At 42.1% G+C, this 25,300-nt stretch overlaps 1 protein-coding gene across 1 annotated transcript in view; it reads left to right on the top strand.

The window, feature by feature from the left end:
- Positions 1-877: 877 nt before the first annotated feature.
- MAN1A2 (mannosidase alpha class 1A member 2) overlaps positions 878-25,300 on the top strand; it is a 288,333-nt gene continuing 263,910 nt past the window's right edge. The window contains exon 1 of the mRNA XM_039529767.1: positions 878-1,666. Coding sequence (XP_039385701.1) covers positions 1,359-1,666 — 308 coding nt within the window. The 5' untranslated portion in view covers positions 878-1,358. The remainder of the gene's footprint in view (positions 1,667-25,300) is intronic.

Genomic DNA, 25,300 nt, shown 5'->3' with positions numbered 1-25,300 from the left:
AGAGGGGAAATAGAAAAATACTAATTCTTTTGTTTATCTTTTTATAATGCAAATATTTGTAATAAAAAAATAATAAAGTGAGCACTGTACACTTTGTTTTTTGTTGTTGTAATTGAAACCAATATATCTGAAAATGTAGAAAAACATCCAACATATTTATAATACATTTCAATTGGTATTCTATTATTGTTTAACAGTGCAATTAAAACTGCACATAATCACAATTAATTTTTTGATTGAGTTAATTGGTTTTGAGTTAATCACTTGAGCTAACTGGGGTTAATTGACAGCCCTACTTTTAACATGACATTATTGTGATGATAATGCAACTCTTTAGATGCATGTAAAAGAACCCAGGCAGATTAAATTATTTTTCTGGCAACTGGTAAATCCATTTAAAAAAAAAAACCCATCCAAGCGGCTCAATTACGGCTCAGGTGGTAACCCTAAGGGGGGGTTTGCTTCTGATTATAATCTTGGCAAGGTTGGGGGGGAGATTTGTGTTAAGGCCAGAAGAGGAGGGTTTGGGAAAGATTTTTTTTTTTTGAGGCTGTGCTCAGCATGGGCTGTAATAACTGTTTGCTCACACCTTGAACTGGTTCCAGGGTGGGATAACAGGTGGTGCGCGCGCATGTTTTACTTATACTGGATCAACTAACACCACTGGAAGATATTGACTTACGCTACCTGTGACATAACCTCCCCTATCAGGCTGCCCAGCCTGCCACTCTCCGGCCCAGCCTCAGGGCAGGCCACACCCTAGCGCGGGCCCCCTCCCCCCCTGCTCAGCCTCGGGAGGCAGCTCAGACCATGGGATCCCTGGCGCGCAGGCGCGGAATGTGTGCGTCCGCGGGGGGGGGCAGTGTAGCGCATGCGTAGCAGCGGGGTCAGACGGAGCGGAGTCGGCGTTGTCTGCCGCTGCCGTTGCCGTGCTGGGCTCTGCGCGGGGGGAGGGGCGGAATGAGCCGTCACCTGGCTCGGCCTCGCGCACGCTGGGGACCCTCCCGCCCCCAGTAGTTACCGCCGCGGAGCGGCCCCGGAATCCGCCTGCCCGGCCCCGCGAGCCGGCATGGGGCCCCGTGGGTGCGGGGGGCGCCGGCGCAGCCCGGCCTCTCGCCGCTGAGCCGGTGGCTGCAGGGCCGGGCCGGGGGTGGCTGTGCCGTGACCGAGCGGCCCGGGGCGAGGAGCAAGGGGACGGCGCCGGCTGAGGGGAAGCCAAGGGCGGACGCCCCGGCGGCTGGATCGGCGCACGGCTCGGGGAGAGCTGAAAAGCTCCGGTTTGCCGCTCTCCGGCTGCCCCGGTCCTGGCTGGCGGATATGAGATGATATAAACTCTCCGGTTTGCTGTTAGAGGGACGATGGCCACCCCCGCGCTGCTGCCCCTGTCTGGGCGTAGACTCCCCCCCCTGAACCTTGGGACCTCCTCCTTCCCCCACCACAGGGCTACCTTGAGACTGTCCGAAAAATTTATCCTCCTCCTCATTCTTAGTGCCTTCATCACCCTCTGCTTTGGGGCATTCTTCTTCCTCCCGGACTCTTCCAAACACAAACGCTTTGATCTGGGTTTAGAGGATGTGTTAATTCCTCACGTGGATACCAGCAAGGGGGGCAAAAACCTTGGAGGCTACTTGATCCATGGGCAAGGACACGATGAGCACAGGCACAGGTATAATGTATACACATGGTTTTGTTTGCTTCACGTAAGAAAACAATGCCTGATCTTGCTGTCATTTGAGTGACTATAAGTGGGACTAAGATTTGGTCCAAAGGAAACCTAGTAAAGGGGACTGGGGTTGGCCTACTGTGTAATGTGGTTTTCCTTTTGCCGTTTCCAGGAAAATGTAGCTCTACCTAGATGGCATAATTTTCTTCTGACAGATGTAAAAGTCACGGTTGCTTAATCGTGGCTGAAAGCGATACTGTCATGTAAGGAGCATAGTGACTTTTGGATGGGCCCACAAGTGGAGAGTCACCTCAGATAGCCTTGCTCTCATGAACATGAAATATCCGTAGTATTTATTCTCCATATATTTCCCAAATGTCTTTCTGCTTCTGAGTTCTTTGTGCCTCTCCCCATACCCTTCTTCCTCAAGCTGCTACATGTGATGCTGTTCGGGGTCCCTTAGCTCCTGGGCCCTTGTCCACCATTATTCTGTCTCCTTCAGGCTCTCAACCCCTGGCCCTAATTTGTGCTGCTGTTTTGGACAGGTGGCAGTAAGCCAGGTGGGTTGCCTTTTCTCCCTGTTTTAGCTTCCTAACTATCTCAGCAGAGCAAGAAAAGTAGCATGAGCGAGAGCCTGCAGCTGTGAGAACAAACTCAAGTGGCAGCTATTGGGATTTTTCTATTAATGGTCACTAGTGGAGGGACACCATAGTTAATCACTAGAACTGAACTCTTAGTGCTGACTGGTCTAGGTGGACTTGGACTCTCTGCAGCATCAGGTCTTTATTCAGTATAGAGTTAGGTTAGCTCAAATTAGGCCTCAGACTTGGATTTTGTAGAAAAACTAGCTTTTTACAAATAAAAAAAAATTCTGATTTTGAAATTTTCAGATGAATTTTTGAGTACACTTATAAAATAAGTCTAATAATAATAATCCTAAAAAATTAATAACAGTAACAGAATTAAAAACAAAACACTTAAGCTTACAGTGTTTCTTTTGGAGTGGTGTGAAATAGGTTCCCCCTTCTGCCTGTGATAAGAGTTCTGTAAAGGTGATTTGTGCCAGCTTTTAATAAACGGGATTGTCCTTTTTTGTTACTGTATGGTGTATATAAAGGCAATCTGAATATGGGGTATTTCTCACCCTGGTTTGTGCCTTATGTTAAAAATATCAGCAGTGTTAAGCCTGATTATTCTCTGCTATTCATGGAGGACCTGTTAGACATCTTGGAGTACATTTATTATGATCTCTGATGCCTTAATTGAAAGGGCACAGGTGCTGAATATTTAACAAATAATTAATTTCTCGAAAACGTTAATTAGCCACTACTGTTAAATGCTACACAAAACAGTTCTAGACATTGACTAATAAACCCTCATAATTACATACGTAAGGAGGTTTTACAGGTTGTCAAACTCCTGATGGCAAGTAATCGTGAACAGGAGCCAGTGTCCCTCTGCTTTGGGTTCAATGGTCTGGGTTGTTAGCTGCTAACTGGTGGTGCCTCCAGGGAGTCAGGAACCCTATGCTACCGTCTTTGTGGTTTCAGCTATTCCTGTCTCTGTACTTACGCATATAACTTGCCTGATACCTTGTAGATCTACTCTTCTACACCTCTGTAATGGCTGAATCAGTGTACATATTATTTATAAGGGAAGTACAGAGGAAGCATATAAAGGGAAGGGGAAGATGGATTTGGAGTGGGTATATCAGTAATATCATACAGTACACAAGTAACACAGCTCCGGGGTTGATTTCCCTGGATTCATGGGTCCAGTTTATTCCATGCTAATGGGCTCTGTAACATGGAAATGCCCACATATATTTGAGTCATTGCAAGTCTGAAGCTGTCTGAGTGTGGTGAGGTGCTGAGGGTGCTAATTCGCTTGGGGGACTAACCTCTGCAGTAGCAGTAGGTGGTGTTCTCAGTGGAAAAAGGCCCAACAAGGTAGGGGGCCTTCTCAGTGTTTCCAAGACCAGTTGCTCTCTCCCAGAGTAGTTCAGCTATAACCCCTTTCTGGGGAAAATAGGCAAACCCCAGGCAGGGAGAGACTGCCAGGAGATCACCTGAACCCCTCTCAGGCAGGGCTGTCCTCTCATCCCCCATCCAGTTGGCTTCCATCCCATAGGGTTCACCTTATGACAATCCTCAACACCGTTGTCAAGATGAACACACCCCATGTGTCAACTACCTGGCCACAAGCTTGGCTCTCTTTTTTGTCAGACCCATTAACCCAAGTTATGCTTACCTTGTGCTGTTTTGCGTCTCGTGGTTCTATTGTTTCCCAGTCATCATGATCTTCTAGGACAAACATGATTTGCATTTCTAAAGTAGACAACCAAACGAAAAGCTGTCACACGTTTTTGAATTGCATGATCCCTTCTAGTGGCTGGCCTATAGAAAGGAAAATAAACTTGCTACTGCTAAAAACTAATAGATTTTTGGCATAGCTTTTGGAGCTAGTTGACCAGGTTGTAGTTCCAGCTCCCTGTGCATGTGATCTCCCCTCCCTTCCAACATAGAAGATATCTATCTGAAGACATATAATCAGTTCAGTAGTGATATCGCAAAGGAAATTATTATGGTTGTGCCAACTTTGGTTTTATTTGTGGATACCTGTAGATAGAGGAATCTTTTCAATTATGTTCAAAATAGACTTCAGTCAGTCTACACAGGCACTGTCCACACTAGAGAAACTTGGCATGCTAACCCTTGTGTGTGCCTAAACTTTAGCTCTAAGCACACAAATGCTTCTAGTGATGCACAAGCTTTACCCCAGCCTCTTTTTGGATTACATTTGATTTGACATATCAGCATGGACAGGGATCACAAAACTTAGTCATAAGTGATACTTAAGTATGACTGGGTTGCTGAAGGGACAGAAGGTCCCGCATCAGCTGTTATTGCCTCAGTTTGTGTTAGAAACTTGCCCCTTCTGTGGTGAGTTGGAGAGAATCCTCAGGTATCACCTGTACCCTGCTGGAGGTGCTTCTGGATAGCACCAAAGTGCCATGTAGAAAAGGAGAAGATGGGCTCTGTTAACGGGCAGAGAAACAGGTTGAAGAGCTGGGCTATGAGACACCAGACACAATGAGAATTTTCAGGATCTCCTTTCAAGAACCCTGGATCTTCAGTCAGTGTCCAAGCTGATTTGGGTGAAGGAGGAAACAGGATGAAAAGTCCTCTGTCTGGTATGTAGCTTATAAAACGTAATGACAGATTGATTTTTGGTGGCTTGGTGGCTGAGGGAAGAATGTTTTGTAAGAGTGCTGGTGTGCATTTGTAAAAGATAGAAGCTACTGATCTTGGATATGTAATGCAGTTCTCTACATATGTAATGGAGATTCTTGTTAATCTTTTCCCTCCAGTATCTGAATAACTCACTCAGCAAATCCTCCAACCTTGCAATCAAATTTTGGGATAGTGCATATTTCTTTCCACCCAAATGGAACCTTGAACAGCCTTTCCATTCAGAGGCAGTCCTTTGATATCAGAGGTGCAAATGATCCTCGTTGGTCTTCATGCTTGCTGAAATTGCTCTTCTTTTCCTGGATGGGACCATAAACAAAGATGTTCTTGAAGGTCCTTTGTTAGTTTATTTAGAGCTGCAATCTACCCGGCCCCCATCTTTATTCCATTAGTCAGTTAAAATAGCACCCCCTGCTCACTTGTAATTTTATCAGTGTTTTTGTGAATTATTTGTCTGTGGTCCAGGAAAAGTGTCTTACAAGAATACATTTAGAATCTGAAACAGAACTGTGATTGTACTTTTAGTCTCATTCTTTGGTATTTCAGGAAATGGATGGGCTGTTGCTATGGTTATTAACACTTTTTAATTTCTTGTTCTTCATTTCAGTGCTACTCAGACAGGATGGGTGTCCCAAAGTATTCATAGGGTCAAGTTAACTGGATTCACAATGTTGGAAAGGCACATAAATCTCTGGTCTAGGAAAAGGGGAAGCAGAAAAGACTGCTACTGGACATGTACAGATACATGAATAGAAACCGTGAACACATGTACAGTTTGAAAAGTGTGTGTGTGGGGGGGTGAGCTCGCCTTTTAAGAGACAGGACAGATTCAGAAATCATACGGGACTTCTGAAATGAGAGACATGCACATGAAATGGTGGATAGACTATTCCAAATGGAAATCTTGAATGCATACCTGAGGACTCAGGAAAGAGTGACAGTTGTGTAAACTCAGCAACAAGCTGATCCCCAATACCACAGTTTACAAGTAGCTATTTATTGGGCTGCTCCTTACCAAGTCCTTCAGAGCCATTACAAAGTCGCTTCACTCTTTTACAAGATTGATTTCAATTTTCCTTTCTACAAAATGAGGCATTTTATTAACTTTTTTATTGATATGTCTATTGCCACCTAATATAAATGAGTTAACTTGTTTTGATATTGTAGTTGTCCTGTGACCTCTTGTGTTAATTAAATGTCTTGAAGGCCTCTCTAATTTGAACATCAATCATATTCTTATTAAATTCATCAAATGATTCCTCTAAATGCTCCCTCACCAAACTCTTTGCAGTTCAAAAGCTTGTCTTTCACCAGCAGAGGTTAGTCCAATAAAAGATATTTTTACTCACCTTGTCTTTCAAAATGACTGTCATTACTACAGCAGGAAATATATAAATGTCTGCAAATAAGAGTATAATCACACCAGCACAACATCTCAAAGCCACTTCAGAGCAACAGCTGGCCTATCACTATGTCAACAGTGCAGTCTTTCAGAAACACATTCATATTACAGATTGAGAGTGGGATAATTATTAAAAACAAATGTATTACAAAAGGACAAATCCAGCACCAGCGTGGCATTTAAAATTGCAACTACTGTAAGGGCTCAGCTACATGGTGCAGCAACGTGTACTATAGGGAAGTGATTTTTAAAGCTCACTAATGTATGATAGTGTTAGTGCCTGGGAGGATGGGGAGTGGGATGACAATGTGCTACACAACTCTCCTCTGGGCCTGATCCCCAAAAGATGTGAGTCTGTTATAGTCCTTAGCAGTACAGCCTGGCTTTCTACCTGAAGCTGTAGAGCCATGCTTTCAGTTATGTAGTCCCTAGTTCACTTCCTGTTCACAGAAGTCAGCATCCTTGTCATATGTCATGCAAAATGTGTCAAGCTGATACTATAACTGCTTCATTAGTCACTGAACAGTTATGGGTTAACAGCCATCTTCATCTTTTATTATACTGAAAAGACACTTCACCGTCTTCTTGCTCATTGTATAGTTATTTGTATTACATTAGCACCTAGATGCTCCATTGTTCTAGGCACTGTATAAACAAATAAAAATGTTATCAGAACCTTCCAATCTTTGTTTTTAGTTGGTCTAGTAAAAGATAATAGCTTATCCATCTTGTTCTTTTACCGCTTGTCTAAAACTAAGAAATGGGTAGGGTAATAATACAATCTGTTCATTAGTGTCTCAGAATCTGCCTCTCCATGTCTGTATAGTCAAAGATGATTTAATTAGCCATGATAAAAGTGGGAAGGCAGAATCACCTGGGAACACAATGGTCTTTTTGGTGTTCAGCTTTTAAAATTTGACTAATTTTTCTACTTAAATCAATAGATAGATTGTGTGTTCTGTGTTACTTGAATTGGTATAACTGTGAAGTGAGCTAATTAACTTAAACTAAATACATCCAAATGACTAAAGGTAGTGACACCTAGAAAGACAAAGGGAAATCAGGATAAAATAGACACATGATTAGAAAGGCACTTTATGTTTACAGTTCTGTTTGGATTCCTAAATTTTGGAATGTAATTGTTTATGTTCAGAAATTGGTCAGAATGGTCTTCACCTTGCTTGCATTATTTTATAAAACAGAGAGTGCATGTATCTCAGGCCATGGCTACACTTGCAAATTTGCAGCGCTGCGGCAGGGTGTGAAAACACACCCTCTCCAGCGCTGCAAATTGCGGCGCTGCAAAGCGCCAGTGTGGTCAAAGCCCCAGCTCTGGGAGCGCGGCTCCCAGCGCTGTACGTTATTCCCCACAGGGAGGTGGAGTACGGACAGCGCTGGGAGAGCTCTCTCCCAGCGCTGGCGCTTTGACTACACGTAGCGCTTCAAAGCGCTGCTGCGGCATAGCCTGAGAAACAGGAACCCTTGGTTCATTTTTTATTTCTTAGGTTGATATTCTTTGTGTGAATGAAAATTCACAGCCAAGGTTTGTGATTTCACTCTCAAGAGATTGAGTATGTCTTTTAAGAAAAGGAGGGGATAAAAATTCTTAGGAATTTTTGAGAGGGCAATTAGGTTCCTATATTTACTGTAATTTTGCTATTCATAGATTTTTTTTTTTTTTTTTTAAAAAGGCTAGAGGGAACCATTAGATCATCCAGTCTGAACTCCAGTATAACACAGGCCACTTATCCCTTTACTGAGCCCAATAACTTGTTTGACTGAAGTATATCTTCCAGAAAGATATCCAGTCTTGTTTTGAAGACTCCAAAAGATGGAGGATCCACCAGTTCCCTTGGTAGTTGCAGTTGTTCATCAGTCTCACTATTCAGTATGTACCTTTTTTCTTCTAATTTGAATTTTTTTGGCTTCAGCGTCCAGCCATTGGTTCTTGTTGTGCCTTTCTCTGCTATGTCAACCCTTTAGCAGCTGGTATTATTTCCCTTCGAAAGCACTTAATAAAGTCACCTTTCAAAAAATGAGTGAGCTCTTTAGGTCTCTCACTGGAAAGCAGCCCTTGCATAGTTTTTGTGGCTCTTCTCTGTACCCCACCAGTTTTTCAAAATTCTTTTAAAAATGTGGACCCCAGAGCTGGCTGCAGTATACCAGTATTGGTTTTACAATATCATATCCAGAGGTAAAATCATCTCGTTTACTGGTTTTATGTTGAAGATGCTCAGGTACTACAGTGATGGCTGGCAGTATGAAACATTAAGATGGATAGTGAATTATTTTTTGTAAAGGTCCACATTTCTTGGTCAAGGTCCAGACTCCAGAGAAGAAAATAATAAAAAAATAACATGATAATAAGTAGTAAAAAACATCTGGCAGTCCGGATTTGGCCCACGGTCTGTCTATTGATTACCCCTGCCCTAAGATATACTGATTATAGGCACTAGTGCTGCTGTAAACCCTTGTGCACGGCTTCACTGAAGGCATCCTGGTTAGGTAAGTGTTTGCAGGACTAAACCCACAGATTTCTTGGATTACCTGTCTTACTCATTGGCATAATTTCTTAATATTAAAAATTAATCTTTGTATTCAATATAACAGAAGAACAAGCAGGCAAAATATACATGAACAAATAAGGGAAACTTCATCTCTCCTTGTAACATGAACAAAATGAAACACAGCATTCTTAAAAAAATCATATGGTGAAAGGAATTTCTTGTTATGTTTAAACTGCTGAGTATATAGAAAATAAGATTCAATTGAAAACTTTCATTTCTTAACCAGCTCTTTGTAGTAGTCGTTGAAGTGACATAGTGTATGACACGAACAGCCTGGGAGACTATGGTATGAGATTGAACTAGTTTCCATCCAGGTTTAGCAGGGTTGCATTGGACCTTTCGGACATTCAAACTTTAGTTTGTTAAACATCAGTTATAATCATGTTTCTGTTCTGTTTGTTAGGAAAAGTAACTTTACCCATAATTACAGAGACAAGGTGGGTCAGATAATGTCTTTTATTGGACCAACTTCTGTTGGTGAGAGACAGGCTTTTGAGTTTACACGAGCTCTCTAATATCATGGGGCTGACACGGCTACAACAACACTGCATATTTATCCATAACTGTCACTTTCAATGAGCGAGATAAGTAGGTGAAGCCTGGTGGCTAAGAGGGGTGAAAACATTATCTAAGTTGTATCTTTTATTGGACTAACTTCTGTTAATGGAAGGGACAAGCTTTCAAGCTTCACAGCTCTTTCCCAGGTCTGGGGAAGGTAACCAGAGTGTCCAAGCTAAATACAAGGTATGTCAGATTGTTTAGCATTAGGGGTTCACACATGTAGGATACTACTTAATGAAGTGGGGACAACTACAGGTTAGCAGGCAGTAGGGTGTGGTACAAATTGTTGTAGTGAGCTATAAAATCAGTGTTTCTGAGTTTAGTGTCTAGCTGCTTTGAGCTGGTCTGTTCTGGTCTGTGGGGAGCTTGCTTCTGATGATAAGCTTGGTGAGGTTGAGGGGCTTGTCTGAAGGTTAGAAGCAGGGGTTCGGGAACACTTTTTTTTATTTTTTTCCCAGGATGACCTTGTCAAGTACGTGTGTAGCTGTTTGATATGTTGTATAGGTTCTAGTGTGGCATGAGAGGTGACAGCTAGGGGTATGTGGTCAGTGGGTTTTTTTTCTGTATTGACATCCTATGCATCCGAAGAAGTGGGCTGTAGCCCACGAAAGATTATGCTCGAATAAATTTGTTAGTCTCTAAGGTGCCACAAGTACTCCTGTTCTTTTTGCGGATACAGACTAACACGGCTGCTACTCTGAAACCTGTCTGTATTGACAATTTTTTCCAGGGTATTCGTATTCCCATATGCGATCTACTTCTCTGGTGCAGTCCTTGTATAGTGAAGGCATTTTAAGTATGTTTAGGTGTGTATCCCAGACTTTCTCTTGGAGGAGAGTGGATAAATAAAAAAATCCAGTTTTTATTTTTTTCAAAAAAGTTGATTTAAATAACTTTTTTTTTAAAAATTCTGTTTAAAATGAAATCTGTGTTTAATACAAAATATATTTAGGCTTAAACTACTCCTAAAGTCTTAACACATTTAAATAAAAAATAAATATGCTGAAACCATGAGCCTCTATCAAAAACTTTGAGTTATATGCTGCATTTCTGCATAAAGATCTCTTCCTCCTCCCCCCCCCCTGAATTCTGACTTTTGAAGTCAAGCTTTATAAATGTGGCACAACAAATTGTGTACTGTATTAAGGGCTTGATCCTGTGAGAGACCCGGCTGTGCTATTGGGTGCAAGAGCTTTGCAAAGTCACCACAGGCAATCCGACCCTGCCTCTGATTTCAGAAGACACCATCATGTATCTTATCAAGACCATGCACTGAGCCCACTGGGTGGTCTTATTCCTATTTTATAGTTTCTCCCTAGCTGATCTCTTATTGGCTCATTTCTCAAATTATGGATATTTGACTCCACCCACCATGGAAATCTACTCTCCAGCTCACGGAAAAACACCGACTTGCCCAGCAGTGTTCTCTTTAATTTTTTACATCCATGTGTGGAATGAGTTTTGTTATGTCCAGAACTAGAGGAGAGAAAACCTGCCCATGGCTGCAGGTTGTAAAATACCCTATTTGGGAATATTTTCAGGAAGTTCCTGTACCTCTGGGTAAAAAAGAAATGTGTCAAATGAAAACAGTGGAACAGAGAGATGCAAGGCTGAATTATCAGCGTGAAACAGCCTGAAAAATGCTCTTCAGAAGGCAATGACTGTAATGTTGATATGTGGACATGTCTGAACAATCTGGATCAAGAGGTTGGTAAACTTATTTTTGCACCATTCTTATGGACTGCCTGCCATGTTTTACTATGCTAGTAAATGATCATTTAGATTATTCTCCTAAATTTGTATTTTGGGTGGATTAATTACTTATGAATTTCAAAATGTTTCTTAAAGTATTAATTAAATTTTTACTGTTGCTGGACTTTCGAGAGTTTTTTTAATTGCTCAATATAATTAAACATCCTAGGTGAATTTCCTATATAAAAGTAAAGTTTTATTAGCCTTTTATGATTTTTACCATTTAAAGTGTCTTCTCTCCCCCCCCCCCCCCCCAAAGCTATTTGGTATGTTGCTAGAGATGAGTGCTTAAATAGATCATCCTTATGACTTATTAATTATTTTCCCTATAAAACTGTGTTTAGAATAAATTATATATTTTAAACAGTGGTACTAACAGCTGCAATGGGAGGAATCTTTACAATTTCATTTTTAAAGCAGTGCACTGAGTAATACTCAGTGACTTTTTTTTCACCCTTTTGTTTCAGGGTCCATCTTAGCTATAAGGGGTTATGAATATCCATCATTTACAATATCAGGGTCATCGGCTAGTACCAGCAGCAGTGTTGCAACTAGCCATATGTCAGGCAGTAAATTATATATATATAAAAACAGAAAAAACTTTTTTTTATTATCCTGTAAAACCACAGATTAGTTCGTAATCAGGACCAGCAAACTCCGGCAAGGCTCTATGCAAAGATTGCTTTGTCCATTTACGCAACACATTCTTCCTTTCTTCTTGTCTGGGAAAAAGAGTTGGGGCTGTTGATCTTACAGAAATAATTGATACATCAGAAAATGTGCATACAGCAGAATACTTAAAAAAATAAGTTTGCTGTAGCCTTTACTGCTAACAAAAATCTGTCTGCTTTTTCACAGACGATGATGTAAATGTAGCAAAGATGAGAAGAAATCTAGAGGAAGATAATGAAGGGAACCTGAAACTTATAACACACAGGAGCAGAACTCATTTCTTGCATCTTTTAGCCAAATAATTAAATATAAGTTTAGTAGTAAAGGAAAATGTTGTTGAATTTGCAAAATACTTCTGTAACACCACATTGCTTCAGGTTGACTGAAGAGAGCAGGATTAATTCTCCTCCAAGAAGTCTGTTGGAGTGGTTGATTGTTCTGAACTCTTTATTAAGAACTAGCCCATTCTGATGAGAATTTGTGAAGAAAATCATGGCAATATAGATAGATGGTATCCAAAGTGTAGTCAACATTGGACTAATGAGAAATGTAGAAGATTGGTTTCAGTATAGTCAGCTTACTTCCATAGCTTTGGACAAACTGCAGAAAGATTGCCGCTATATTGTTGATGCTTCTGAAATTTGGAAAGAACTTTGATACATTGTTATCCAACAACAAAGTTAAATTGCAGACAGTAAAGAAGCAGATGGTTCAGTCACTTACCCCACCTCATTTTTTTGCCAATATTCTCAGTCCAGAGTACTAGGGTAGATGCCACACTGGTGAAGAAGATGCTGCTATGACATGGACATCTAATAATAACCTATTAATCATGCCAGCCATAATTTTGGGGCTGGGCATGAAGCATTCAAGCAATACATGTTTGTTGATATTGTTTTATAGAAAATCATACCAATGAACTGATGGAGGTCACTAGCTAAGCACCTGGAACCAGAGTTTGTTGAAGTGCTAAATCACCATTTGACAGCAGTAGCCTCTTCTGCAGGCACAGATGGACTATTTCCTTCATTTGGACTAATTTATGCAGAGTTGAGGAAATCGCTTGGGAATTAGATAAGTTTTCCTGCTTATTCTTCTATTTCAGTTAATGAATAAAAATGAAGGGGTGGGGGTATCTTGAAATTTTCTGGTTTGAAAAGTTTGAAGGACAGCCTAAATAGCTTACGAGACTGTCTCATTTTCAAAAGACTTAGGTGATTAGGAACCACAGTTGCCAACCTTCACTTGGTAAATAAACACCCCAGCTTTCACAAGAAGCCAAAAATCAAGCTAATCCCATTTCAAAACAATACCAAAACAAGCCAGTCTCAAAGAACCCCAACATGTTATGTGACTAGATTCCCCCTGGCGTGCAGTCTGGGACTGTGGTGGGCCTGCTGTGCACCCCATGACTCTCTCCCCCTTGCCCGTGCTTTCCGGGAGCCGATCAAAAAAAAAAAAAAGCTACAAGACAGACCCAGTAAAGACAGTAACAGAACACTAGCCGTCACCTTCAGCCCTCAACTAAAACCTCTCCAATACATCATCAGGGATCTTCAGCCTATCCTAAAGGACGATCTGTCACTCACAGACCTTGGAAGACAGGTCAGTCCTTGCTTACAAACAGCCCCCCTACCTGAAGCAAATACTCACCAGCAACTACATACCACAAAACAAAAACACTAACCCAGAAACCTATCCCTGCAACAAACCCCATTGCCAACTCTGTCCACATATCTATTCAAGGGACATCATCATAGGACCTAACCACATCAGCAACTCCCATCTTTTCATATACTGTGTGTATGTATCTATATCTATATATCTTCTGTGTTTTCCACTCCTTGCATCTGATGAAGTGGGTTTTAGCCCACGAAAGCTTATGCCCAAATAAATTTTAGTCTCTAAGGTGCCACAAGTACTCCTTGTTTTTGCTGATACAGACTAACAGGGCTACCACTCTGAAACCTGAAAATGAAAGTGATTTATAAACAGAAATGAAGATTTTAAAAAGGGAAGAAATTAAAAAAATAACTTGGAGTCTTAATAGTATTTTAGATAGCAAAATCCCAACATGTTTTGTGATCTGTCACATGTATTCAGTCCTACTGAAAGTTTGTAGAGTAAAATAACTAGCTAGACTGAAATCTGTCATTCCAAGTTTCTGATGAGGTTTTAAATCCCTCATTAAGCAGGTTTATCATGGAATTCCTAGTAGCCTTAACTATTGCAGTGTAAATTTTCTAATCACGGTTGATGTGGGTACATCTTTTCCTCTTACCCTGTGATTGTAATTGCAAGGTCTTATTTTCATAAAGGCATCTGTTCTGCTGTTGTCAGTTTCTGCTTAAATGGAAAGTGTCCAAATTATTGATTATTTCATATTATAGTGGTTGAATTTTGAACTAACATTTTGGACGGATTAATAAAGTACTTTGGACTCTTGGCAGTTTTTGAAGACATTATATGTAAAGAGTAGTTATATTCAATAGAAAATGCTGTTATAATCAGGAGCTGTAGTGGTATTCTTCTGCATGACAGCTGGTCAGGATGGGGAATGATAGTGAAGAGAGAGAGTTTCTTTCTTTCTTAAAAAATTAAACATTCAAGTGAATTTTAATCATGCCTATGAAAGACATCCGATAAGTCCATAGCAGTTTATCCCCCTGCCCCAGGATTCTAATAGTATCTGATTAGAATGTCTAATTAATTTGTTAGAGACGGGCATTTTTAAATAAGCACATAGGCACAGATCTCAGGTTCAAATTGATGTCCAGGGTGGGTACATTTTGAAAAGATTAAATTTGTTTTAATTCAATTGACCAAAATAGGCCCTAAAAAGTAAAATTTTAAAACAGTCATTGACACAAATCAGTCTAAATTATTGTTACTGACGCTGATGGATTCAGGTGTTTAAAATGTGTGATTTGTCAAAAATATAGTGTTTGAGCTTTTAGCTGCTGGGCTTATTTTATCAGAATTGGAAGTTAAGAGAAATAGAGGATGACAAATCATTCCTTTCTCGCCCTTTAAAATACAACTAATATCTTCCGCCTAACATGCATTTTATATTAGACATTCAGATTATATACCCTTCTTCCTACTTATGACCTGTGGTAAATCATCCTCCTTGTTTTCTTGGCTTCAGGGTCAGCTTTCCAAATTTTGAAGAATTTCTTTTTTGGCTTGAGTAGCCTCTTGAACCTTGCTTGCCATTCAGCTATCTTGGTTTGCTCCTTGTCTTTTTAGTCAGTACTACTCCTGTCTTCTGAGACTATTGTTAATAGCATCCATGCCACATAAAAGGATTTAACTTTTAATGTTAGGGCCTCTTTGACTAGCAACCTCATTTTATTGAAATCTCCCTTACTGAAGTTTAGTGTCATTGTGTCACTTTTTGGTATACCTATCAGCCTTTTGGATGTTCCCATACTTGCCTTCATGGAGTGCAATGGCAGATTCATTTAGAAAACATTAAGCCAAAAATCTGCTGATTCTCTCAACAGCAAAAACGGGAAATTCTTCCTCCCTTTGTCTCTGTTCCCGTCTTGGCCGTCACTTTCTTCTTTCTCCTTTTCCTGTCCACTCTCTGTCCCCATTGGCACCATGCCCCACTCACGTAGCTACACATGTCACTGAAAGGCTCCAGCAGCGAGGAAGTAGTGAGACACTATATAGATGGGGAGGCACAGTTTGGGTGAATAGAGTCCCATGCAGTGGATGTAATTGGGTCTTTACTTGCCAAAGCTGTGCCTCATGGTCTATGCTTCTATTTATACCTGTACTAGGGAAGCTATGCATGTATATAGTGTAGTAACTGCTTTATGCAGGCGTCTGGTCCATTAATGGAAGCACTTAGTGACTGTTGGTGGCAAAAGTTTAAATAAACAATATCAGAGCTTTTTCCTTTGGAATGCTTACATTGGACTACTACCCTAGTGGTGTACTTACTATTTCACCTTTATGGTGATGCTGTTTTTTGCTTTAAATTGTTTGAAAGTTTTATCAAAAGTTCTGCGAATACAGTATCAATCAGTATGTTAATCTACTGGAAGGTTCTTTAGGCACTAGTGTAGACTACTAAAGAGTGAATTCTGATTTTTAAGGATTAGATCTCTAACAGATAATTTATGGTCCAAATGAAGTTCTGGTCCACATTCTTTTAGTCTGCATCTTTCTTAATGCTACCACTTTTCTCAAATATATTTTTTTCAATTTGGCATTTTAAAGAGAAGTGGTAGTTTGCCAATTATTAATTATTACTGGCAAAGAAAAATCAACAATGATTAGTTTTCATAAACTATTACAGGATCCCTTTTGCAAAATACAGAGCATTGCAATTTTAAAAAACTGATTGTAGATCTATGTAAAGTTGACTGGTGGTGGTGGTCTGTATACCAATTAACTGTCAGTTCAGCTCATACTAAAGAGTGACGTTCATTTCAGAGCCTATAGGATCCATATTAAGTTTTCTGTATATATTCAGATATTTAATAATGCATTTTTTTCATGCAGCACTGTAGTTATTGTATAGCTGGAATTACTCATCTTATCACTGGTCTATTTACAAGATATTAGAAAGAAAATAGAGCAAAGCTTTTTTACCAGAAATACAAAAATAGAAGTAGAACAATCAGCTCTCCGTAAATGGCTTTTTGTAACTAGCTGGCTGGTTTTACATTAGTTTTAGAAGTTTATTAATTATATGATATTGAAATGGGGTTGAATGTTCTGAAAATCTTCACTTGAAAAAAGTGTTTCTGCGTTTCAGGTGTAAATGTTGTGTCTTAGCGTTCAGAAGATTTGATGCCGGGGCTTTGTAATGACTATGAAACTTTGTTTGGAGTGACACAATTATTACCACTCATTTTTAGAAATGAGTGGTTTTTAATGTTTGATTTTTAAAAATGAAACTTCAGGAATTGATAGACACTTTGGCTTTGTTTACTTAAGGGTCAGAAATGGGATTTAGATATGTTTAGATGACTACTGTTTGTTACTAACTTTAAACCAATGTGTACAGGTAGCCAGGGATGGGTTTGTAGTTGTGCTGGTTGCTGCTACCATGCATAGGTGACCCATGTCTGAAAATTCTGTTCTGTTTGGTACAGTTTCTGATGTGTCCTGCAGTGCGCTAAACAGTCTATCTAACATCTGTTATGTGTTGCTTGTTTTTTAACTTAACCTCTCTAGAGGGAGAATTGTGAATGGTGGAGTTTTTTTTTTATTTGGTTGTAGTTCCTTGTGTTTCTTTTAGAGAAGACATGGTTGAAGTGTGCATTGAAAATGGAATGCAAGTTAGTGAAGTTTGTAATGGTCCTTAGCTCCTGTGGGAGCTCGTTCTAAAATCTGGCACCTGCAGATGAGCTTTACTTTAGTGGTAGAAAATTCATTGTGCCAGAGGAATTGTCAACCAAGGGTTTCATTTTGGAGCTTTAGGAGATCTTCCCTGGGCCCAGGTCACTGAGTGCCTTGAAGATAAGGACTTTGAACTTGATTTGATATTCTTTGGGAAGTTTGTGTAGGGAGAGGAGGGAAGATATGTGATGTTTGTGGTAGCCAGTGTTGCTGAGGAAACATGCTGCAGTGCTCTGTATTAGTTGGAGTATCCTAAGTGATGAAGGCTTTACATCCAGGTATATTGCATTGCTGTAGTCCAGACCAGAAATGACAGAGGTGTGTAAACTGAGGTCAGGTCATCTTCTGCCAGGATAGGACACAATCTCTTAGCCAACTGGAGATAGCAGCATCCGTGAATGTTTTCTACCATGTGAGAACTTGACATCAGTGAAAAGCAGAAGCACTCCTGAACAACAGACTGACCATTTGAGGGTGTGTACCTTCAGCCAAAGGAGCCTGCATTGTGGCTGTAAACTCTTCTAAATGTTTTCTTCTGCCCACTAGCATAATCCCTGTGTGTCTGGGTTCAGCTTCAGTCAGCTGTTCATCTGATCTCATCCAAACACTGGAATATCTTGCTGATAGTGGTTGGATTGTAATTAGTGAAGGATAAGTAGGGTTGGGTTGTATGTCACCTTCTACCCCACAAACAACAATCACTACAGATGCCTCCCTTGCGGGTTGGGGGGCCCACTTGGACTGCCACACAGCCCAGAGCATTTGGATACCACAAGAAGCCAGGATGCACATCAACATCCTGGAGTTGAGAGCAGTCAGTCTCGTATGCTGGGCATTCCTCCCTTGCATACAGTTCCAGCACATTCAACTGCTCTCTGTAAGTGGGGAACATGGAGACTTGGGAGATGCCTCAGAAATAGGAGGGAGCGTGGGCCATAATGGCAGAGAGAAAGGAGGGTCAGGGCAAAACTGGGAGGCAAGATTAAATCAGTATCTTAGATGCCTATATACAAATGCGAGAAGTATGGGTAATAAGCAGGAAGACCTGGAAGTGCTAATAAATAAATACAACTATGACATTGTTGGCATCACCAAAACTTGGTGGGAAAATGCACATGATTGGAATGTGGGTGTGGATGGGTACAGCTTGCTCAGGAAGGATAGACAGGGGAAATAGGGAGGAGGTGTTGCCTTATATATTAAAAATGTACACACTTGGACTGAGGTGGAGATGGACATAGGAGACGGAAGTATTGAGAGTCTCTGGGTTAGGCTAAAAGGGGTAAAAAAAACAAGAGTGATGTCATGCTAGGAGTCTACTATAGGCCACCTAACCAGGTTTGGATGAGGCTTTTTTAAAACAACTAACAAAATCATCCAAAGTCCAAGATTTGGTGGTGATGGCGGACTTCAACTATCCAGATATATGTTGGGAAAATAACACAGCGGGGCACAGACCATCCAATAAGTTCTTGGGCTGCCTTGAAGACAACTTTTTATTTCAGAAGGTTGAAAAAGCTACTGGGGGGAAGCTGTTCTAGACTTGATTTTAACAAATAGGGAGGATTCATTGAGAATTTGAAAGTAGAAGGCAGCTTGGGTGAAAGTGATCATGAAATCATAGAGTTCACAATTCTAAGGAAGGGTAGAAGGGAGTACAGCAAAATAGAGACAGTGGATTTCAGGAAGGCGGTTTTTGGTAAGCTCAGAGAGCTGATAGGTAAGGTCCCATGGGAATCAAGACTGAGGGGGAAAAACAACTGAGGAGAGTTGGCAGTTTTTCAAAGGGACACTATTAAGGGCCCAAAAGCAAGCTATTCCGCTGGGTAGGAAAGATAGAAAATGTGGCAGAAGACCACCTTGGCTTAACCACGAGATCTTGCATAATCTAAAAAATAAAAAGGAGTCATATAAAAAATGGAAACTAGGACAGATTACAAAGGATGAATATAGTCAAACAACACCGGAATGCAGGGGCAAGATTAGAAAGGCAAAGGCACAAAATGAGCTCAAACTAGCCACAGGAATAAAGGGAAACAAGAAGACTTTTTATCAATACATTAGAAGCAAGGGGAAGACCAAGGACAGCGTAGGCCCACTGCTCAGTGAGGAGGGAGAAACAGTAACAGGAAACTTGGAAATGGTAGAGATGCTTTATGACTTCTTTGTTTCGGTCTTCACTGAGAAGTATGAAGGAATGCCTAACGTAGTGAATGCTAATGGGAAAGTGGTAGGTTTAGAAGATAAAATAAAAAAATACAAGTTGAAAATCACTTAGAAAAGTTAGATGCCTGCAAGTTGCCAGGGCCTGATGAAATGCATCCTAGAATACTCAAGGAGCTAATAGAGGAGGTATCTGAGCCTCTAGCCATTAAATCTGGAAAATGATGGGAGACAGGAGAGATTCCAGAGGACTGGAAAAGGGCAAATATAGTGCCCATCTATAAAAAGGGAAATAAAAACAACCCAGGAGACTACAGACCAGTTAGTTTAACTTTTGTGCCAGGGAAGATAATGGAGCAAGTAATTAAGGAAATCATCTGCAAACACTTGGAAGGTGGTAAGGTGATAGAGAATAGCCAGCATGGATTTGTAAAGAACAAGTCATGTCAAATCAATCTGATAGCTTTCTTTGATAGGATAACAAGTCTTGTGGATAAGGGAGAAGCGGTGGATGTGGTATACCTAGACTTTAGCAAGGCATTTGATATGGTCTCGCATGATATTCTTATCAATAAACTAGGCAAATAAAACTTATAAGATGGGTGCATAACTGGCTGGATAACCGTACACAGAGAGTAGTTATTAATGGTTCTCAATCCTGCTGGAAAGGTATAACAAGGCGGGATCTGCAGGGGTCTGTTTTGGGACCGGTTCTGTTCAATATCTTCATCAACAACTTAGATATTGGCATAGAAAGTACGCTTCTTAAGTTTGCAGATGATACCAAACTGGAAAGGTTTGCAACTGCTTTGGAGGATAGGGTCATAATTCAAAATGATCTGAACAAATTGGAGAAATGGTCTGAGGTAAACAGGATGAAGTTTAACAAAGGCAAATCCTAAGTGCTCCACTTAGGAAGGAACAATCAGTTTCACACATACAGAATGGGGAGAGACTGTCTAGGAAGGAGTACGGTAGAAAGGGATCTAGGGGTTATAGTGGACCACAAGCTAAATATGAGTCAACAATGTGATGCTGTTGCAAAAAAAGCAAACATGATTGAGGAATGCATTAACAGGTGTGTTGTGAGCAAGACACGAGAAATCATTCTTCTGCTCTACTCTGCACTGGTTAGGCCTCTAGCTGGAGTATTGTGTCCAGTTCTGGGCACTGCATTTCAAGAAAGATGAGGAGAAATTGGAGAGGATCCAAAGAAGAGCAACAAGAATGATTAAAGGTCTTGAGAACATGACCTATGAAGGAAGGCTGAAAGAATTGGGTTTGTTTAGTTTGGAAAAAAGAAGACTGAGAGGGGACATGATAGCAGTTTTCAGGTATCTAAAAGGGTATCATAAGGCGGAGGGAGAAAACTTGTTCACCTTAGCCTCTAAGGATAGAACAAGAAGCAATGGGCTTAAACTGCAGCAAGGGAGGTTTAGGTTGGACATTAGGAAAAAGTTCTTAACTGTCAAGGTAGAAAACACTGGAATAAATTGCCTAGGGAGGTTATGGAATCTCCATCTCTGGAGATATTTAAGAGTAGATTAGATAAATGTCTATCTGGGATGGTCTAGACAGTATTTGGTCCTGTCATGAGGGCAGGGGACTGGACTCGATGACCTCTCGAGGTCCCTTCCAGTCCTAGAATCTATGAACATCACAATGGTGGTTTTCTATCAACAAGCAAGGCGATGCCAAGTCTCTCCCTCCCTTTGTGCCAAGTCCATCCACCTATTGAACTGGTGCATGAAATACCAAGTCACTGTACAGGCCATGTACCACCCAGATTCCCAAAAGTCCCTTGTGGACATGCTCAGCAGGTCTTTCTACATGAACCATGAGTGGGAGCTGCATGAGACCACACTGCAATAGTTCTTCCACAAGTGGGGCAACCCCCTGCTGGGACCTTTTTGTGACTAGTGTGAACCACAAACTGCCGCTTTATTGCTCGAGCGGGGCCATGGGGGAGGACTGACAAGGGGACACCCTTCTCCCCTGGACAGGTGACCTACACTATGCCTTTTCCCCCATTCCCTTCCTCCCGCAGGTCCTATGCAAGATCCAGTGGGACCAAGCTACGGTAATACTGGTATCCTCATTCTGGCTCCGTCAGTATTGGTTCACAGACTTCTGATTCTCTGTTTGCACATGACTCCACCTTCACGCTTGCCCGGATTTCCTCACACAAAATCATGGCCAGCTCTGACATTCCAGTCTGGACCCTCTCCATCTCACAGCTTGGTTTTTGGATGGGGCTCAAGGATAGACAATGCATGTTCCATCCTGGTCCCATCATATCCTTACACAAAGCAAGAGGCTGTCCAACGGGGCCTGTAACCGGGTGAAGTGGAAGCACTTCACCTCATGGGCACACCACTATCAAAACCCACTGAGGTGATCTCCATACCTATCATCCTCTATTACCTCCTCAAACTCAAAATATCAGGCCTCACCTTCAGCTCCATACAGGTCTACTTGGCAGCATTCAGTGATTTCTTCCCTGCCCCACCCCCAGGTCAATGGCGCTTCTGCAGATACTCCACCACCATATGCTTACTCAAAGATCTGATTAATATGATCCCACCTATACTCAAATCCATGCCTGTATGTAACCATAACCATGTTCTCATAGACTCATAGACTTTAAGGTCAGAAGGGACCATTATGATCATCTAGTCTGACCTCCTGCACAATGCAGGCCACAGAATCCCACCCATACACTTCAATAACAAACCCCTAGCCTATGTCTGAGTTATCGAAGTCCCCAAATTGGTTTGAAGACCTCAAGCTGCAGAGAATCCTCCAGAAAGTGACCCGTGACCCATGCTGCAGAGGAAGGCGAAAAACCTCCAGGGCCTCCGCCAATCTGCCCTGGAGGAAAATTCCTTCCCGACCCCAAATATGGCAATCAGTTAAACCCTGAGCATGTGGGCAAGACTCACCAGCCAGCACCCAGGAAAGAATTCTCTGTAGTAACTCAGATCCCAACCCATCTAACATCCCATCACAGACTCTCCACCCTCACAAAAACGCCCTTTGAACCCCTTGCCCCATGCGGTTGCTCTCTCTCTCACCTCTCCATGAAAATAATCTTTATAGCCATTACCTTGGCACATTGGGTCAGCAATCTGACAGTCCTGATGGATGACCCTCCTTACACAGTCTTCCACAAGGAGAAAGTTTCCTTGCGGCTGCATCCAAAATTTGTACTGAAGGTGTTGGAATTCCACCTAAATCAGTGCAATTCACCTCTTGGCCTTTTGTTCCAAACCTCATGCTTCACACGTGGACAGCGCACTATATTCCCTTGACATCCAATGTACACTGGCTTTCTTCCTCCAATGCACCCATGCCTTTTGGGTATCAATGAGACTCTATATCACCATTGTTGATCGATGTGAGAAGTGGTCTTGTCCCTTGCAAAGAATCTCCAAATGGGTCTCCAGTGCATCCATGAATGTTACAGATGCAATGTACCTCCTGCTGCGTGAGTGGCCATACTGTGGCAGGACATCTGTCGCTCAGCAACATAGTGCTTCGTTCACACTTTTGTGACTTCATTGCCCCAATGGTGGCTGCATATGCAGTTGTAGGCTGTGCTGTACTACAGACTTCAGTTCCTTGCATCCACCTGTATGCTGGTCAGTGCTCGCTATGCACCCATGTTTGGAATCCATCTTCTTGGAGACTATCACTTGAAGAGGAGGCAGTTACTTACCTATAACTGGAGGTTTTTTTGAGATGTCTGGTCCCTAGGGTTGCCAACCCTCTTGGTTTTGCTGGGAGTCTCCCGGAATCAGGCTCTATCTCCTGGAGGCTACTGAAGCCAAACTGGGTGATTTTAGGCCTCTTAAAAGTCCAGTGGGGCTAAGGCAGGCTCCCTGGCCCTGCGTGGCTCCCAGAAGCAGCCAGCACATCCCGGCAGCTGCGGCCAATGGGAGCTGCAGGATTGGGGCCTGCAAGCAGAAACAGTGTGCGGAGCCCCATGGGTGCTCCCCCAGGAGCCGCAGGGACATGCTGGCTGCTTCTGGGATCAGTGTGGGGCCAGGGCAGACAGGGAGGTAAAACGCTGCCCAGCCGGAGCCTGAACCCCTCACTGCAGCCCCCTCCCCCAGACCTGAGCTTCCTTCTGGAGCCCCTACCCCCTCCTGCACCCCAACCTCCTGCCCCAGCCCTAAGCCCCCTCAAGCACCCAAACTCCCTCCCAGAGTTTGCCCCCTCTCCCCCTGCTGCACCCCAACCCCCTGCCCCAGGCTCAGCCTGGAGCCCGCACCCCAGCCCCCTGCCCCAGCCAAGTGAAAGTGAGTGAGGGTGGGAGAGAGCGAGCAATGGAGGGAGAGGGAATGGAGTGAGCGGGGCAGGGTCTGGGGTGGGGCAAGGGTGTTTAATCACAGAAACCCAGACAGTTAGCAACTCTAGTGGTCCCTATTTGGATTCCAATATCTGCCCTCCATGCCCTCTGCTATGAACTAGACTGCTCAGTGTTAAAAGGGATACTGGAGTGGTGTCGACCCGCACAGCCTATTATAGCCTCTGCTGAGAACACAGAGACAGGTGACATTTCCATAATGTGGCTTATAACATAGGGAGCTGGTAGCACACCTTTTGCTTAAGGCTTGTTCATATTTGACATTTATTGCAAGTCAACTTGAATTTATTTCATGTTAGTTACTTGCATCCACAGATTTATTTGTTGTGAATCACCTGGCTTTTTAACGCATGTCATTAAACTCATTTTGAAATCAGGATTGTAGGGATGCAGGATGAGTTGTCATGGGGATCCACTTTGCTGCAGGTAAAAACAACTGATGCACATCTTCCAAGTCCTTCAACTGGTGTCCCACACTGTTTTACTGGCTATCTGGGCCATCCTGTCTTTTTATGTGTATGCCTTCTGCTGCTCCAGGGTCATCCTGACCAGATGTCACCGTCCCATTTAAATGATGGTACACAGCCAGGTTCTGCTTTTGTGATTCCAGCAGTTAGTTGAGTGACAGTCTGATTATTGAGCAGTGATTTCTTGTGCTTCTCTGTGAACTCACGCTGAGGTCCTGGACTTCATTATCCTGTGTGGGAGAGGAGCATGCACAGGCCCATCTGAATTTTAGCTAACATAATTTACAAATATACAAGTGGTTTTCTGAACAAATACAGGTGATACAAGCGGAACTCAAGCCATTCAGGGAAAGGAGATCCAGCTGGGTTACAAAAGTGTGAAGGACAATAAGACTTCTGGGATTGCTTGCAGCTTCAAAATGACCAGGACCGTGTATTTGCATGAGATCCCACCACTTGAAACACTGGATTTTGTGGACGCCAACAGTTACATCCCCACTGAGTTGACCAGGACCAAGAGGAGGACAATGATAAATAAAAACTCTGATCTGATCCACCTGGTAAACCATGATACACAATGTCAGAGACCTAGGATCTGGCTGACTCATAGCCAGAGGAACCAATTGGACCACAGGCAGAGCCTCAAAGTGGGGAGGGGACCACTTCCAGTAAGTATTGCATGATACATTATAATACAATTGTATGCAGGATTTGAAAAACTTAGTTCTGGGTTCAGGCAGGGCACTGATGAGTTGATCCATCTTCTCTTCACCTCCTGGATTTAATCTAAGCTGTCTCTGCCTCCTAGGCTTTAACACCGCCCCTCTGCCCTTAGCAAAGACTGCTCAGAATGGCATTTGCACTGGAGAGAGTACAAAATCTGCAACCTTTTCCCCCCCATCTTAGTGCAAACATACAACTACCACTTAAGCTCGCTGTGTTCTGCTCCACGTCCATCCATACTCTCTCATATGTAGTCCCCGCCAAGATGGCACCACCACATGGCTGAACGATGAGGTCATTTTAAGTAAAGGCCCTTTTATTGTAAGAGAAGATATAGAAAAGTCAGCAAGAA

The sequence above is a fragment of the Mauremys reevesii genome, linkage group 1 (genome assembly GCF_016161935.1).
Source record: "Mauremys reevesii isolate NIE-2019 linkage group 1, ASM1616193v1, whole genome shotgun sequence".
In the NCBI taxonomy this organism is placed as follows: Eukaryota; Metazoa; Chordata; order Testudines; family Geoemydidae; genus Mauremys; species Mauremys reevesii.
This window is presented reverse-complemented; position numbering and strand designations above follow the sequence as displayed.